We start from the raw sequence: 18,284 nt of genomic DNA, 5'->3' as shown, positions 1-18,284 counted from the left end.
ACGTCTTGATATGTCTATCCATCTTGCACTCACTCCATCCCTGAGTTTTTAACCTTTAATGTAACTGAAGGGAGAGTTAATCTTTGCATCTCTGATTTACTCCCAGTGGCTGGTCTAAGGAATACCTAAGACAAGCAAAACATTTCCCGGGTCCTCAGGTCTACCTGAGGACCTGAAGCTGGGGTGGGAAGAAGTGTAATTAACATCAAAGGGAAGAAAAGGGAGCTGGGGCAGTGATATGGCCAGTGGCCACACAGGGAACTCTTTTCTGAGAGCATCGGCTGCCCACTGCATCGACCTCAAAAGGTACTCCGACACAGCGCTGCCAGGTGCAAACTACCGCGCGCGAGGTACGACGGAGAACGCAAAACATTTACGGAGCGACCAGCCTGCTGTCGATGAGCCGACGATTTAAAGAGGGAGGAAGGCCCTCTAAACCACAATACAGAACATGATAAACTTGCAACAGAGGTGAAAATTCCTGCAAGCAGCATAAGGAAGAGAGAGGGAGTAATTTCAGGAAGATGAAATGGGAAGCAGAGTGAGACCCTGAAGAAGGAAGATGTCAACGGAGATCTGAGGGGCCCTTTGCGTGGGGGTGTGGGTGGGGTGGTCAGGCCCACACGGGGCAAGCAGGATGTAGTCTGGGGCGGAGATGCAGCAAGCCCTGTGCTGTGGGCAGGACACAGGCACGTGCTGAGAAGTGAGCAGCGAGGCTGGGGTGACAGGTGGGACAAAGGGAGGGCCTCCTACGCCCCCAGGGAGCCTGGATGTTACTCTGGAGACAGATGGAAACCGCCGTTTCCGAGGACACGCTGCAATCAGAAGTGTGCGTTGAAACCAATCCGTGTACTTTCAGAGACAACGCCACAGAACTACAGCGCCCTACGCACCAGGGGGTCGCGAATGATCTCCCGCCACAGGTGGCACACCAGGCTCAGGTTCCAGCAGAGGTCTTCCACGGGGAGGAAAGCAAAGATGTGCCTCAGGACTTCACTGGGCAGGCTACAGATGTGGCTCTGGGGCTCCTGGCAGGGCAGGGTCCCGAGCAGCCCAAAGTAGGAGTCGGGGATGAGGTCGGGGCCCGCATCCTCCATCTCCTGGCTAGATTCTTCAGACTCTGCAGAGAGCCACGACAGAGAGTCCCCTGCTCCTTGCCTGGCGTCCCTGGGCTTTGCGTAGGACAGGGACGACCGGTGCCGTGGGGTTTTTTTACAAACCCCGTCCCACTGACTGGTCCCTGTCGCTTGGCTGCTCTCGCCCTCGAAGGACCAGGAACGCTTCCTTGCAGGCAGAGCAGAGCCTGGCGAAGCCCGTCTTGCTTCCCTATCGCCTTCCTGAGGCAGGGCACAGCCGCTTTCTGCAGCAAAGGTCATTTCGTCCTCGGAGTCCTTAGAGCTGTCTTGGCCCACAGAATTGCTCTTGGCCATGTCATTGGTGCATCGCTGCTGACCAGCTGGGAGGAGCTCAGTGCTGTATCTCTGACATCCTTGACCTGTGCAGAGAACCCAAACAGAACGAATGAAAAAGGGATCAGGACTGCTGAACTATTGTTGGCCCAGACGAGACAAACTAAGTTTCAATTACCTATACCGACAGGGGAGAGAGACAAGGATATAGTGATTGGCCAAATGATTTTATAAAGAGCTTAATCCAAAAACACAGTCGTAGTTGGCTCTTCATATAGTCAGACATACATCTGGAAAGAGACAGAGACCAGTCTTCAGATGGTGTGAGGTCCATGTTACATTCTGTGACATAGGCACACCGAATACGTGAAGGGATGGACGAAAAGCAAACAACTGCTCATTCACACCTCCATGCCTCCTGGCTTGCTCTTACAATAAAAACATCTAAGTTTGCTTAAGTAGAAAGGAAAAGGCTTTAGATTATCAGGATTCAGTGAAACCCACTCTCACCATGTGACAGTTAAAAACTTTTCATTTTCTTTTCCTCCCGTGAAGCTTAATTTATTTCCAAAAGGAAGGAGTCAGAATTCTCTTCACATTATTAGAGTGGAACCTAATCTAGTCTACACATTTATTCAGCAGGCATTTACTAATAAGCACCTCTGATTCTGAGACGAAAATAAAGTAAAAACCAATATACGTACTCCCTGACCTCACAGACTTTACTGGAGCTTAGGGGAATCAAATGGTGATTTCGCATATCACCACTGCATTTTAAACTCCTATAAATTATTGTAAAATGCCAATGACATATTTAAATGCCTTATCGACATACAACAAAACCCATGGTTCCTTCCTGAAATGACCGTAGCCAGAATTCTCACTTTGGAAAATGAGAGAAAAGAACAAAACTGGGGTTAGCTTTTAATAGAATTTAAAGACTTTAATACATACATTTTTTTATGTTTGAAAAAGAAAAAAAACATAACTGTTCCTGGGCAGTTTGATGCAAACCCAGAGTTCTGCGGTCAACAGACCTGCGTTAAATTCTGATATTTTCTAATTGCAGAATAATCATAGTGGTGTCTCTGGAGAGACTGCTACATGCCCCACTGAAAAACACATGTGCTGACAAAGTCCTTGTCAGTAAAAAACTCACAGCACAGAGAAGTTGACTCATATACATGAAATAAAATATAGTTTAAAACTGCCTCATAAATTGGTTATGGCAGTTCCAAAAAGTGATAAACACATATTACAATATTTAAAGAAAACTAGATAAGATGTGAGTTGGATTCTGAAATTAGATGCGTCAAAGGGAAACAAGGCGATCTGGATCATACTAACAGCTACTGACATAAGGGGCATGTAGATTGGTCACAAGAAAACTGAAATGCCACGAAAACAGCCTGCATGTAACAGATAACGAACATCGGGTGAGGGCAGGTTTGAGCTGGAGTCACAACAGTGACAGGGAGACATGGCACTGTAGGTTCTTCAGAGCGGCCCTGATTCGACAGGAAATGGTTCTCGAGAACATTAACATGATGATGTACATCCCAAATGAGTTGAATAAAATCTGAAGGCAAGGAGAGGTATTTCTGCAGCAGCCCGGGTCCGAGGCCGCAGAGGGTGCAGTCTACCATGAAGCCGCTGGGTGAGGAAACGGTCTGGAGAAAAATGATCAGTGACAACTGGACAAAGAGGACGGATGCAGAGTAGGAGATCGCAGCGGCTCCCGATGGGAATGGCGGTGACATCGGTCCGTGTTTTCTCCCACGTTATAATTAAGCAGGCTGACGGCATTCATTCGGTCATGTTTTCCTGGGGCTTGTACCGACCATTATAATAGTATGGAATTTTCATGGAAAACCCTCAGATAATGAAAAAAGTATCAAACTGTTGCAACAGGATTACAAAATCACAGCGGCAATACTTACAAATACTGGGAGACAGTCTAAGGCCACACACGCTACATACAGATTCGAAATGCAAGGTACTTTTTTGGAAGACATACCTCTAATCCCTCTTTTTGTTCTGGGTCTAGGGTAGAGACCGTGGTTTGGGTCTCTGTTTGTCCATCCTTGACTGAAGGGCTGGGTCGCGGCCAAGTGACTCCGAGCCAAATGCTGGCAGTCGATGGCTGTAAGATGCTTCCGTTTAAACCGTCTCACTGTTTTGTACCAATAGGCAAAAGAAACGGGACATTTGTTAGTTAGCACCAACTCTTCAAGCTAGCTGGCAAATTATACTTAATTTTCAGGAATGGACCACCCCAGCCAGCCCCTTTCTTTTTCCCTATATTCCCACCAACTTCTAGTCGTTTCATAGTTTCTTAGCATTTCTTCCTTAGAATTTAAGAAGGACTCCTAAAATAAGATCCTAAAAAGACTTGCTTTATTATACTCTCTAGAAGCCCTGGTCACGAAATACTCATTCAATAAGAGGGATAAATCGAGGTCTGGCATCGTTTCTCTGACGTTAGCCAGGACATTTATGCTCCCATAATAACCACTAATATGTAAGAGTTTATATTTAAATATAAACTCATTCATCATCCCTTGTACCAGCTTCTCCAAGTTTCAGAAGCAGAACGCAGTGACTAATAATAAAACCACCGTAATTTCTAGAGAAGACCACATTGCACGCCTCTAAGTCCCCAGTGGATCTCAGTACTGGGCACAGGCTGGAAGCAAGGCTCCTAAGTAGAATAGAATCGAATCCACTTTTAAGGATCTTTAGAGCAAATTTAGTATCCTCCCTTAGCAACATATTATAGCAACAAGTGTACCTAGAATTCCGTCTCAAGTGTTTAGATACCTACCCCATCTGTACTATCCCCCCAAATTCAGCTTTTGGGAAATATACAAGACAGAGGCTGACGGCAGATTTGTACAGAAGAGGTATTCAAACATACATAATGCAACTTTTTCTGTAAAAAGTATGTAAGAATGACTATATCCCAGCATTCTTCAGCCAACTAACTACAATAATGACGCCACAGTAAAAATACAGAGGCACTGACAACCACCACCGACTAGGAAGTCATGTCTTAATCACACGCCTAAGAGTCAAACCATGCTCCAAGGTAAGGACGTATTCTGCATCCCCTGCATGGAGCACGCAGCATGGGTTCAGCAAATTCAGAAAGAGTGGAGGAGGAGACAGCAAGGTCACAGTGGTAAGGCTGGGGGGAACCCGAGCCCCGGACCACTAGGATCTGCTGTCACACCGCTTTCGTGAGGCACCTGGCAAGGGCAGACCACCTTAAAAGTGTCACCATGGACGGACAAGAGAACATCAAAAATACTCAGAGACTCTTTTGGAAAAATAGGTAATACAGACTTTTATTTATGTATTCATTTTTGTAAGATATGTCTGAATCTTAAGCGCTTGTTAAAAGACTAAATGTTTGCAGAATTCTAACAGAGGCACGGGAGCAAAAGAAAGAGGTAAGGGGAGTGGGTGGAGGAACAGTGTCCTGCTTCCAGAATGCTGGGGTGTTCCAGTGTATTCTGGCACAAAGCCATCGGGGCACAGCTAAGGTTAACAGCTAGGGGTAGGGGCGCCTAGACTGGCCAGTCTGGCTTCTGGGTGCTAACACGGCTGGCTCCGCTGTCCATTTGGATGGTGTCACCTGCATCCCCTGGGCCATGACTGCTTCTCGGGGATGCAGAGCTAACACTTTCATTGTATTTACATAGCAAAAATTACTAGTTGGACCTCCGCTGGGCAGATGTCAGGAAAACTAGACTGTGTTTCATCTGCCCCTCCCATCTCTGAGAGGTGAAGGGCTGCGAGTCACTGAACTGGACGCCAGGAGCCCCGTGTCCACCTCAGGAGTTAAACAAATGACTGAACTAAAAGGCTGCGTGGGTATTCCGATATGGAGTCACAAGGCCTCCTCCTCTTGGGCGGTGCATTAATCACTAAAAGTCTGACTCCCTTATCATTAAAAACAGGGATTATAATAACCCGCCACACCAAATTCACAGAATGAGGTTCAAATGACATGGAAGTACTTTGTGACACCCACGCTGAAGCTGTCAGCTGAAATGTCAGAAGAATTACATGTCGACGACACCATTCTGAGTGTCTCCTAAAAGGTACATTAGGTTCCTTTTAATAGGACTGATATTCTTGCAAAATTATTTTTAAAACTATACTAAAAATCTAACCGCTCTTCTTATTAATATACTTTTAAACCAGCGGTTCAAAAATAACTTTATCCAAAGAAAGATGCTCGAATGCCCCCTCTGCCTGCCGAGTCCCCCTCCCCATGGCGCTGCTCCCGTACACGGGGACTGTACGCTGCACACCTCTGACAGGGCGCTGACTGTGAGCAGCTGCTCACGACTCTTCAAGGAGCGAAGCCAGCGCTCGGTGATGAACGTGCCCAGGATCAAGACGGAATCTCTCGTGGACTTTCCCAACTCTGTAAGGCCAAACTGCGTGCCCTCCATACGTTAAGTGGGTATCTGAACCCCTCCTGGAGACTCTGCCACAGCGACTGACAGAAATGTGTCCTATCCCTCAGGTGTTAGGACACAAAAAGCACTGAGACTGTGACAATCGTTTCGTCGAACAGAATCACTGCGCCCTCCCCGACACCGCATTTCCCGTGATGGCTTTCTTATAGCATGACGTCTCTCTGACCCCCACTCCCGTGGCCCACCCCCTTCTAGAGGCCCCAGCTCAGACTGCTGCTTCCCAGTCTGTCTGACTTCAAAGTGGTGATTACCTGGAGTCTGGCCCTTTACCCATCGTCACCCCCTTCACCTTGATGCTGCTGTCCCATCCCAGCCCCGCTCCCGCCCAGTCAGGCCCACTGATGAGACTAGGAGCAGTCTCCTCTGAAAGACAGTTACTACTAAACCTCTAGACCACAAGCCCCTAAAAGATGCACCACGTCTCATCATCTTATTCCTCACAGTACTTAGCACGTTACTTTGCAAATAACAGATACCCCGATACTTGTCGAATGAGCAGTAGGCGGCTGATTCCTAGATTCTATGTTAATATGCCTGGCTTCACATTTTAATCCTTATTGCAAAACAATTTACAAAACAAGCCACGGAAAGGGAAACGGAGTGCTTTGGGTTGTGGCAAAGACTAGTTCCTCTTCTCCTTCACACACAGCTAGGATCCATCTCCCCGTCCTGCTTGCAGCAGGAAGTCACCTTGACCGAGCTCTAGCCCAGGGAATGTGAATAAAGGGGACGTGTGCCTCTTCCGGGCCTGGCCCATAGAAACCTCTCATGCCTACTCCTCCACTCTCTGCTCCGCTTCCAGGGAACGGGGAAGCAGATTCTCCAGAGCAGCCTTAGAAGATACTCATTCAAAAAGGCAGTGCCTCCAGCAGCCTGGGTCTTTGGATTACGGCTTTAAAGAACCGTACCCCGCCCCCCAACACATACACACACTGCAGCGACCTGGACCCACCTCAGACTGTTATAGCATTAAGAAATGAGCTCTGGCTGTGAAGGCATTAAATGTTCGCATCTCTCACTGCAGCCAAACTTACCCTAACCATTCCAGGATCATTTGAAATTGATACCAAGTAGTTCCTTTCTTCCACTACCTTTAACTAGTCATTCTTACACCAAAACGTCCTCTAAAATTTACAGCTTACAGGCTGCAATAGACAAGATGAAGATAATAGCTGCCTACAATTCCTGGAGGAAAAGACTATTATTTAAAAAAAAAAAAAATTAAGGTAACGCTAGTACAAGGCACCCGCTGGACAGACTGCCCACGAGAACCGCAGAGGCAGTCTGCTAATCTAGACACCTTACTGAGTCACCTAACCTGTCATCTGTCAGCTCCTCACAAGCCTCTCACTTTCCTCTGAGGGACTCTGCGAAACCGACAAGGAGACACTTGCCCTCGGGCGTGTCTGCAGAGACAGGAGACGCACCGCAGCGCGATCATTATTACAAGGATTCGGCACTGCGCATGTCAAGCCGCCACCTGTGAGACCTAAGAGTACAGTTTAGACACAGTTAACAGCGGCATTCCCTCACTCCAGCATGGGAAGCACCTTGCCTGCTGCTATAAACCGCCCTGTACATCTCTGAGATACTTGTCACAACTATCTGTACGATGTGTTTAATAGTGTCGTATACAAATTATTATTACTGGAGTATATTTTACTATTGCGTGATTAACAATTGTTGAGGTGTGTACTGATGTGTCTTCCACCCCTGGACTAAAAACTCTATAGTCTGGCGGGAGGGAAGAGCAAGGAACTCACGGGGCCCCAGCACCCACTGAGCATGGCTCCATGAATAACTGTCGATTAAACAAACAACTGCTCAACCAAAGTGCTTCCCTCTAAAGAAGTTCAGGTTCTCTCCCTTGGCTTTGAAACCCTGTAAGATCTCAGGGCTCCTAACTGCTTCACAGCTTTTGAAGTTCTTTTTCATATTCTCGTTTGATCTTTGCGTGATCCTACGATCGTGCCGTGATTAAACTGGGGCTCAGAGAAGACTTGCTTGAAGTCGCGACACAGCTTGCAGGTGACAGAACGTGGGTCTTCTGACTCCTCAAGCCCAGCGTTCTTTCTGCTGTAACATTCTTCCTTTTGTGTCCAGATGGATTTCAAGCAGCTTCTAAAAACCTCGGGTTTAATTTCTATGTCGCTTTTCAAAATCAGCATGAATTGTCAGAACCAAAGATTTAATAACAAACAAGTATTTGGAAAACATAATTATAAGGAAAATATCACTAAATACTGTAGACTCAAAACGTAGAGCAAAAACTTCAAAATATTTCATTTTCGTTAGCTCTAAAAGAAACAAATGCAGTGCTGGCTCCTTCCTGAGGACTCGCTCTTCATGCAAAGCTAGGTCCTTCCCCAGAGCCACAGCCCACACCTTTATAAACCCAAAAGTCTAGTCTCCACGCTCAACTGTCATCGGTTTCCTCACATCCTGCAAACACCTGCTCCTCCCTGGGAGACACGTGCACTTCACACGGAGACTAGGATGGAGAGAGCTTCTTGCAAGGAAATGGAGGAATGGTGAGTGAAACACACACACACACACACACACACACACACACACACACACACACACACAAAGATCATTATTTATAAACTAGAATATATTTTTATAGATTTGAAAGGCTTTTTCCACTGTCAATTCATTCCACGACCACTTTTAACTACTATGTCCAAGATTCATTATAAACGTCATGAGTGCTTCCTCTCTTGGTATGTCTGGTGTCGAATGCTATTTCAGACACTGAACATACAAAAATAAGTAAGACAGTCTGCCCATGAGGCAGCTACCGAAATGAACACAAATTACTGTACATAAGGCAATGTAAGTTCTACACAAACGCACACATGAAGAGCCATGACAGCAAAGAAGAGCAGTCGGAGTTAGGGAAACGGCTTCAGGAAGAGTTTGGCCTCAAAAGATGAGTAGGATTCAGTATGGCAAAATAAACATGTGCAAAAACACAGAGAAATAACATGGCATAGGCGTGACAGAAAGTTGGGTTTCATTAGAACGAGAGGTTCACAGATGGGGGACAAAGCTGGAAAGGGAATTTGGAGGCACGGACTATAAACGTCCTCAAGTACAATGCTAAGGAAATTGGAATTTATCAGCTAGGCAATTCAGACAATCATTCAGCTTTTAAGCAGGGTCGATGCGCACTCAAATTTACAGGGCAGGACAGTAACTCTGGAGGTGGCGTAGAAAGAAGATAGATAAACGTGAAGACTGTCAGAAAGACAAGGCGGAACGTCGCTTTACGTTCGAAGCGAAGCAAGAGTTGGTAAAGGCCTGAAAGCATCTGCGGGATAAATAGGTAGAGGAGAATGTGAAGATCAACAAGTCGATTCTGACGAGACTGGGAGGGAAAGAGAAAGAGCAGAGAGAAATGACATTTCCAGCTAGAACTTAAATGACAACGTCATTTTACCATGTTAAGGAGTCAAGGAGAAATAGCGTTTTCGCTTTAGTCACTTTTTCCTGGACTGAGAGGAGGATGCGAGTTTTCAGTTTTGAAAACAGTTGTTTGTTTTGTTTTAAAGTTACCTGTGAAATGCCAGGTAAAGCTCCTGGCGTGTAAATGACAGTTGGAGACATAGATTTGAGATGCTTTGTAAAATGCTTCCAAGTAGGTGATTCCACAGCCAGAAGGGCAAAGACAGAACCAAACTCGGTCTTCAAATAAAATCAGCCCAGGACGGATAGAAAGATATGATAAGCAGAGAAAAGATGATGGTGACAAATTTGAAATTAGACTTTTAAGTCCAATACCAATAGTTTGGTGTTCACACTCTCAGAGATCACAAAACATGTCAAATGATCATGACACCAACGACCACAGCTGAATATTACATAACCACAAAATACATTAGAGAACAGAAAGGAGACAGCCGAGTAGCAAATGACAATGCCAACGTGACCACATGTGAACTGAGACTGTGAAGGCCAGACCACAAACTCCAAAAGCCTGCGCAAACGACATGGGTAGCCCAACTGGGAAATCAGCAAGACCCAGAACAGCTAGCTCCAGCTATGCTCCAGAAAATCACAGGGGCCGTGGAGAGATTCACAGACATTATCATCTAGTTATCTAAAGGGGGCTACAGACTCAAATAAGTTTCTAAAGAGGACAGGTCAGGCAGAGTTGAATTTGACACCAAGTAAGTAACCAATCATTCGGATTTAAAATATTCTGTTGGATTGTGCATCCACGTGTTCCAGTTTTGTTTTAAAAAACAGGGAAACTGGAGGCATAAGGAGAGAGAAGGTGTGGTGATCTGTAATGGAGCGGGGCGGGGGGAGGCACTAGCAGCAAAAAGTGTGAAACTACCAGATGTCTTGACTTCCACCTGCAATGACTCCAACGGCAGCAGAACGAACGCTTGGCATGTTCTGAAACTTCCTTCTTGCCCCTTCCACTTTATGGTTCCTTTTTTATTGAAGCGGCAAGATACACAATGGAACAAACACTTTGGCAAGTTGACCCTGGACCTAGTTCTGCCTCCTTATAACTCAGCGTGTTAACCCGGTTCGATCTGCTCAATGGTAAAATGGGCTTGTTCTCATAGGCTTATACCAGAGGACTTTCTCCATTTTATCTTCCTTAATTTATTTTAGCACAGGCCAGGCTCTGGCAGACACTGACTAGTGCTACCATCCTTCCTTCCACAGGGCTTCATTACCTAGACATCTGTGGCAAAATCACTAACTTCTTTAGGTTCAATAACCTCCCTCAATGATGCCTTAAGAGTTCCATGCGGGTTACATAATTAATGTGAAGTGCTTTGTAAACCCATAGCGTGCAATGTAAGATGTAAAGCACAACTATTTCTAGAACTGGTAAATAGTAGCGACTCCCATTTTACCTTTAAAAGAACGGCAAACACCAAGAGATTTAAACGACTAGTACCTAGTAAGTTAGGGGAACGAACTCAACACCTACCTAAATCCCTTCCATCACCTCACATAGCTTGCTCAGATCTCAACGTATCCTCCACAAGCTCAAGGCCTTCCCACATCACCTTAATTTTCTTAATGTTCAGGTAAGGGGTAGAGAGGCTACAAATGAAAGAGGCAAAAGGACACAATAAAATGACTTGCCCAAGGTCAAAACCCCGGAGCAGAAAAGGAAACGCTGGCTTGCAGGCAGCCAAGGCCACGTCCCACGTGACTCCCACAACCACGGAGAAACGACGAGCTCCCCACTTCCCCGGCGCAAGGACGCGGTGTGGGGGTGCCCCTGGCCTCCTGCATGCACCCCCCGCCGCTCCTCTGCAGCTCGCCCGCCCCCGACAGCCCCAGCCCCGGGTCCCCACGTCCCCCTCGCCCCAAACACACACACACATGCCGTTCCCCTCGCCCCCACACACACACACACACACACACACACACACACACACACACGGACCCGCTCCCCGCCCGGAGGCCAGACCCTCGCTCAGGACCCCAAAAGGTTAAGAGTCCACAGCGCAGGGGCCCGCTCGCGCTCCCTGCCGCGTCGGCGGCTTCACGCACTATGGCGCTCCGGACCGGGGCTCCAGTCACCGCCGTCGCCTCCGGGCCCGGGCCGTCCGGCCTCCCAGCCCCGGCGTCCGCAGGGCAGCGCGAGCTGAAGCAGGCCTCGGACTTCCTCTGACAGCTCCGCCCCGCCGCAGCCCTGGGAAGAGCCCGCCGCCGCGACTGACGGACTCCCCCCGCGCCCAATCGCAACGCGCGTGCGGAGGGGCGCGCTGACGGACTGCGCCAGCAGCCAATCGCAACGCGCGCCGGGGAGGGGTGCGGCCACCGCTCGCGGCCCCGCCCCGCCCGTGCTTCCGCCGGGGTGAGGAGACGAGTGGAAACTTTCCCAGAGTTCCTCCAAGCTCGCGGGGCCGGCGGAGCGGCCAGGTGAGGGGCGCGGCGCGTCGGGACGCCCAGGGCCCCTCAGCGCTGCGGGCCCTGCGGCGGCGCCGAGTGAGCGCGAGCCCCCGCGGGCGCCGGACGGTGCGCGCCCCTCCTGGCGGGGTCCACGGCGGCTGCCGCATCACCTAGTGCTTTGCTGGCAAATGATACGAGCCGCGCGCCCGCGAACGCGGCTACGCCCGCACCTGGAGCGCGCGTTCGCGACGCGAGTTGCCCGCAGGCGTATTACCCACCCCGCGTAGGAGGGCGCGGCCTTTCTCGGCGCCCGGTCCGGCGGGACCGGGCTGTCCCGGGGGCCAGCCGGCGGCCGGTACGCCCGCCCCGCGCAGGGCAGGACTCGGGGCTCGTTTGCCGCGCCCGGCCCGGGGGGCCATGACGGCGCCCGGGGACCCGCGGCGGCTCCACAGGCTGGTGCAGGAAGGCCGGCTCTGCGCCCTGCGGGAGGAGCTGCAGGGAGCGGGGCGCGCCGTCTGCCCGGGACCGGCCGGCGACACTCTCCTGCACTGCGCCGCCCGCCACGGGCGTCGGGACGTCCTGGCCTATCTGGTCGAGGCCTGGGACATGGACATCGAGGCCGCCAACCGAGACTACAAGCGGCCTCTGCACGAAGCTGCCTCCATGGGCCACCGGGACTGCGTGCGGTACCTGCTGGGTCGCGGAGCCGCGGTCGACTGCCTGAAGAAGGCCGACTGGTAGGTGGCGGGAGTTCCAGAAAGACACCCCTCCCCGCAGAGTCATAGATTCCCACGTACTTTGTCTGCCACCACAGCACAGCTTCTCAGCCTCCCCCTGGAGGGCACGTTGCTCCTGCCCTGGGGGTTAACTAACTGTTCGGTCCAGGCATTTGCTTTTTTTTATGAAGCAGAGAACAGTATAGAATATGATCAAATAGAATACTATGGAATAGTGAATTGTTTATATTACATATGACACGAGTCCCAGGATGCGAAGTTCTTCTGGGGACATCTAACTGAATGAATGGTTACTTCACCAACAGCATTGCCTTAACTTTTTATTTTGAAATAGTTATAGGTTCGCAGAAAGTTGCATAGAAATGTGCAGGGAGGTCCCATGTCCCCGTCCCCGTCCCCCCTCCCCGGGCCTCCCCAAAGGTAACATCTTAGTTGCAGCACAATAATGAAACTAAGGAATTGTCCTGGCTGTAAGCAGTATCTGTATGCACATGTCACCAGATTGTACGTACATTTGTGTTGCTGGTGCTCTCTGAGTTCATCACGTGGAGCTTTGGTGACCTCCACAGTAGAGACATTCACCTGCACCATCACATAGACCAGCTGTGTTCTGTTAGGTTAGCATTGTATTCAGAGCTCACTATGGGCTCCTTAGAGGTTATGAACGTCTTAAGAGTCATAACATAACGAAGTTCCTGCCTGCAAGTAGTTCCTTGATGTGGTAGAAATAAGAAACACAGCGGGCAGCCATATGCAGCAGCCGAAATGAAACTTGCCCACTGGGGAGCAAAGGGGGCCTTGTTGTGTTTCGAGGGTTTCATTTTAGCTATGACTAAGCACAAGACTGATTTCTTGTGCTGCTAGTAAATTAGTCTACAGACAGTTCCAAGAGGCTTAGACCTCATACACTCCTCAAAGCAATTCTGCAGATAAGGCAATAGCCTCCTAAAAAAAAAAGAAAAAAGAAATGAGGTTTGTTTGATCTGTTTGGGAGATGTAGTCATGGTGAGACATTTTTGCGCATTCTCACCTTTTCAGATTTCTAGAATACCTCACCTGCTTTTCCTGCCTTGCTCAAGAGTCATTCCCACTGTGAAGCCCTTGAAGATTTCAGCCTCTATTTCTCTGGGTTTCTCCCTCTTAATCTCTCGTTCGCTATCATTACTATATTACCCCCAAAAAAGTAGCGTTGGAAATTAATATAGCGATTATAGAGGGTAGGCCCTAGATGAGACCTTAGAGCTCATCCAAGCTCCCACCGTTGGCCGGACATGGCTCGAATCCCGTGAGTAAGGAGGTAAGCGAGACCAGCCCCCGCTTATCAGGAGCCATAGCTTCCTCATGTGGCAGATGAGAAACCAGAAGCTCATGGAGGTGAAGTGGCGTACCCCAAATCATTTATGAGGGAGCAGAGGAAGGCCAGAGCCACCTCCCTTGATGTGAATGTAGTTCGCTCCCCCAGAGTCGTGGGCATAAGTCAGTTCGGAAACTAATCACGCTGTTTCACTTGGTTCACCAATATATAGCTTATGGCTAGGCATGGTGTCGAATGCTCTTTTTAAACTTTTAAGCGCAATTTGATGCATAAATGGTTTCTGACTGCAGTGAATGGGGTCAGTCCAGCAGAGCGCCTCTTGCGCAGCTATTCTTCAGGACAGGCTGCTTGTGATTCGGAGTAGCTCGGCCTCGATTCAGTGCCATACCATAAACCAGCTCAGAAGCCGCTTTGCCACCCTGGTCTCCTCCTCTGGGCGTGCCTGCCTCAGTCATTTTCCCCTTGTCTCCTCCAGGGTCCTCGGGGCAGGCAGAGGAGTTGCCAGTCCAAGCTGTTTTCCTGGCTCCTGAGTCCTCTCAGTTTTCCGCCTCTGCTGAGGACGTGCGTTTTTCTGAAGACCTGGTCACATGCTGCTAATGCCCTTTGATCTGACAGCTGGTCCTGTTTGATCTTAGGACTCCTCTGATGATGGCTTGCACGAGGAGGAATCTCGAGGTGATCCAGGACCTCGTGGAGCATGGTGCCAATCCGCTTCTGAAGAACAAAGACGGGTGGAACAGCTTCCACATCGCCAGCCGAGAAGGCGACCCTGCAGTCCTCCAGTACTTGCTCACCGTTTGCCCAGCTGCCTGGAAGACAGAGAGCAAGATTGGCAGAACTCCTCTGCACACGGCAGGTATGCCCAGAGCCGCACGGGGTACAGGCACAGGTGTGCGGCCTGCTGCCGCAGTGCTGCCAAACTTCCCCGAGTCAGGGTGACCCAGAGGGTGACAGAAGGCAGGAAATAAGAGCAGCTTTGGGCTGTTTTGACAACACTTTGTATAGAGCTAATGTCACTTAGCACTTAACATGCTCTCCTTCCTTGCATTAGTTCACTTTTCATGCTTATTTGTCCCCCTCCCCAGCTAGGTAGATGTTAAGCCGGTCCTCACTCAGTCTTTGACCTTGGACAAGGAACTCAATCTCTTGATCAAATTTCCTCATCAACAGGATAACGATGATAATGCTTCGTGACAGGTTGTCGTAGGGCTTAAGGACAGGACGCATGCGAGTCTCTTGGCACAGTGCTCGCTATTTTCATGATCGTTTTCACATTGCGATTATTATTAAAGGTAGAAGGAAAAGAGACTATTTTTAAAAAATCCTTAGCAATACCTATAGTGCTAGACATTTAAATAAATCTAGGTGCTTATAATTCAACACCTGAGTCTGAGTAAATTTTACTTATCTAGTGGTAATGCCAAGTATAAATTCGGGGTACAGTTTTCATTGTTTGCAGTAATTATCCTTAACTCTGGACTATTTGTAGATTATTTTAAATTAGTAAAAAGCAAAAGTGCTGTGGTATAAGATGAAATGGATTTGAAGGAGCTCAAGAGTCCAGATCAAGACACTTAGAAATCTTTAGCCTTCTCGATAGTACACGAAATTAGAATGCAGGGCTTTTAGTTTCTTTAAAAGCCAATACCTGTGACGTGATATAATTTAGGAAATATGCATACAATTATTCTAGCTACCGTGGGCAGTTAGGGACCAAGGAATCCTTTTTAAAACTTTGCCAGTGAGTAGGAAACCTTTCTGTTCTTGCGGATTATTTGACTAGCTCTCCTGCTTTTCTGGAGAAACAGTCAGCGTCCAGCCATTTCACAAAATAGTGGAGAAAAACAAGTAGTCACAATCTTTATTATTGCCTATAGCTGTTTTAGTAGAAGAATTAAATTCCTCGTTATATTGTCACGGATTACTATTAAAGTGATTTACATTTCCTGGGCAAAATCTGACAGGCCCTAGGGATTTGCATCATAAAAGTGAGTAGATAAATTTAGGATTAAAAATTTGCCGTAAAAGTGCTCTTATAGACAGAATAATCAGTGTTGGCTGTAAACCCGTTCAGTAAAAGCATCCTTCTTTACTCCTTATCCAGCTAAATTTTTATGTACCTAATAAAAATTACTCCTTCCTGTAAATCATAGCTAAAAGGATTGGCTGAAGACAGGTGCCAGGAGGAAGGAAGCATTTCACATATGCACTAAAAGGCTCTAATTCTCAACTCTCTTCTCCCAGCGATGCATGGCTGTTTAGAGGCAGTAAAGGTGCTTCTTCAGAGGTAAGAACAAAACAGCAAATTAAGAAGCATTTACTAATTATGAGAGTTAATATCGATGCTACACAAAGAGCTCAGACATTGTTCAAAGAGAAACTACAGTACCAAAAAAGAAATGAACAAAGGACATAAGCAGATAACTCAAAGGATATAAAAGAAAAATAGCTAACTGACTTGAGAAAAAAATCGACTCGTCTGTTCATTCAACAGATATTTGTCTCTTCATTCGATGCCTACTATGAACTGTACCAGATGCAGGGGCCACAACAGACACAAGCCTGGTTTCCCCTCAGGGAACTCACAGACACCGCACAGCCGTGTGAGTCTGGCGGGTGTTACGAGGAATTGCAGGCTCCGTACAGGAGCGTATGACAGGGAGACCCAGCTTAGCCTAGGCGTCAGGAATCTCAGCCCCGGTGACACCTCAGCTGTTACCTGACAGAGGCTAGCAGTGGGAGGCGGGGAGTGTGCCAGGCAGAGATAACGCGACCGCGATGCTCAGAGCTGGGAAGAAGCACAGGGCACATCAGAAACGAAGGCGCTCAGGGTGTGCCTGAGGCCTAGAGGGGAGAACCATGCGAGGTGAGGCGGGAGAGGGAGGCCAGGTATCGATCAGGTGCGACATCGTAGGCCACGAGAAGGATTTCGGATTTTACCCTAAGCATGTAAAATGCCATTGAAGCGTTTTAAGCAGGGGGTGGGTAATACGCTTGCATTTCTCAAAGATCCTCTGATTGCAAAACAGAGAATGGACTACAAGAGAAGCAGAACGGGTGCTGGGCAAGGTGTCGGGAGGCTGTTGCAGTGAGATGAGAGATCATGGCGACTGGGCTAAAGCTGACGTGGGCGTGAAGACAGATCTGGAGGTACTTGAGTGCAATCAACAGATCTAGGCGAATAACTGAATAAAGGGACTGAGGGAGAAGGATGACTCAGGTGTCTCACCTAAGCACCTGGTGATGGTGATGGTGATGGTGCCGGTGCCATTTACCGAGGTAGAGGACAGGAAGAGTAGGTTTGGTGGTAGAAGATGACAGTCTCACTTTCAGACACATGGAGTCCCATGTACCTGAGAGACATCCAGGCAGAGACATCGAGTTGGCATTACCCCACTTAGCTCATACGCAAGATCTACTGTCGTACCTCTTTTCGCCAAAACGATTCGCAGAGGATTTTCACTTTTACAAAAAAAGCTGTTACTGCACTAACGTAGGTCCTTCATAAAAGTGAAGTGGCAAACGCCAACTTTCAGAAAGCCGGAGATACCCTTGGCTTTATGCCATTTGGCTTCCAAAAGGTTTCATAGGAACACTACTTTCAGATGGGGGGCCCTGGAACACTGCAAAGAAAGAGTGATGACACGGGAGCAGAGGTGCTGTCGATGCTGGAGGGGGACAGGCCTCTGCGAGGTCACACCGAAGCCGCGATTCGAAGAATGAGGTGGAGTTTGCCAGGTGAATAATGGAGAGATAAAAGCAGAGGGCGTCAGCAAATGCAAAGCCAGCAAAGCGCTGGGCAAATGAAGGAGGGAAGAAGATAGAAACAGAAAAGGTAGTATGGAGGAGAAGGACAGGAAGAAGGTGGGACAGGTAGGAGGAGGACCGAGAAGAAAGTGGGAATAGAAGATGATTGGGCAGGTGGCAGGTGGGACTGAGAAGGTAGGGCAGGAAGGAGCTAGGGCCAGGAAGAAGGTGGACAGGTAGGGCCATGAGGAAGATAGGAACAAAAGAAGATGAGACAGGTGGCGTATGGAACTGAGAACATGGGAGGACAGGTAGGACCGTGAAGTAAGTAAGAAGGAAAAAGATAGGACAGATAGGAGGCGAGACCAGACCATGAAAAAGGTAGAACCGTGAAGATCGCAGGCACAAAAGTAGATACAGCAAGTTGGACGGGTGGGACCAAGAAGAAGGTGGGACGTGTTAGGACCACGAGGAAGGTAGGAACGAAAGAAGATGAGAGATGGCTGGCAGGACCGAGAAGATGGAAGGACCATGAAATAGGTGGGAACGGAAAAAAGGACAGGTGCTGGTCGCACCGAAGAGGTAGGAGGACCACTAGAACCACAAAGTAGATAGGAACGGAAGAAAGGACAGGTGGCAGGTGGAACCCGAAAAGATGGGAGGACAGATAGGGCCAGGAAGTGGCTCAGACCAAGAAGAAGGTGGGACACGTAGGACC

The 18,284-nt window shown here is 48.5% G+C and overlaps 2 protein-coding genes across 16 annotated transcripts in view; one reads left to right on the top strand and one right to left on the bottom strand.

Moving 5' to 3' along the window:
• Window positions 1-11,578, bottom strand: part of FBH1 (F-box DNA helicase 1) — a 37,981-nt gene extending 26,403 nt beyond the window's left edge. For 2 of the 5 annotated variants that reach the window (XM_039871003.1, XM_039871007.1), the window contains exons 1-3: window positions 11,426-11,578; window positions 3,427-3,582; window positions 894-1,495 (exon numbers count right to left, since the gene is read on the bottom strand). In XM_039871003.1, the coding sequence (XP_039726937.1) occupies window positions 894-1,495; window positions 3,427-3,582; window position 11,426 (759 nt within the window). In that variant the 5' untranslated portion in view covers window positions 11,427-11,578. The other 3 variants (XM_039871004.1, XM_039871005.1, XM_039871006.1) reach the window with 3 other exon arrangements.
• Window positions 11,579-11,759: 181 nt separating this feature from the next.
• Window positions 11,760-18,284, top strand: part of ANKRD16 (ankyrin repeat domain 16) — a 27,591-nt gene continuing 21,066 nt past the window's right edge. For 10 of the 11 annotated variants that reach the window (XR_005654601.1, XR_005654600.1, XR_005654602.1 and 7 more), the window contains exons 1-3: window positions 11,760-12,504; window positions 14,455-14,675; window positions 16,064-16,106. Coding sequence is in view for 7 of the 11 variants with exons in the window: in XM_039871014.1 (XP_039726948.1) it covers window positions 12,185-12,504; window positions 14,455-14,675; window positions 16,064-16,106 (584 nt within the window). In the remaining 4 variants the exon portion in view is untranslated. The remainder of the gene's footprint in view (window positions 12,505-14,454; window positions 14,676-16,063; window positions 16,107-18,284) is intronic. The other variant, XM_039871009.1, reaches the window with a different exon arrangement.

This window comes from Pteropus medius, unplaced genomic scaffold (assembly GCF_902729225.1).
Source record: "Pteropus medius unplaced genomic scaffold, Ma_sr-lr_union100, whole genome shotgun sequence".
NCBI lineage: Eukaryota > Metazoa > Chordata > Mammalia > Chiroptera > Pteropodidae > Pteropus > Pteropus medius.
Note: the sequence above shows the minus strand (reverse complement) of the source record. Positions and strands in the feature narration are given on the sequence as shown.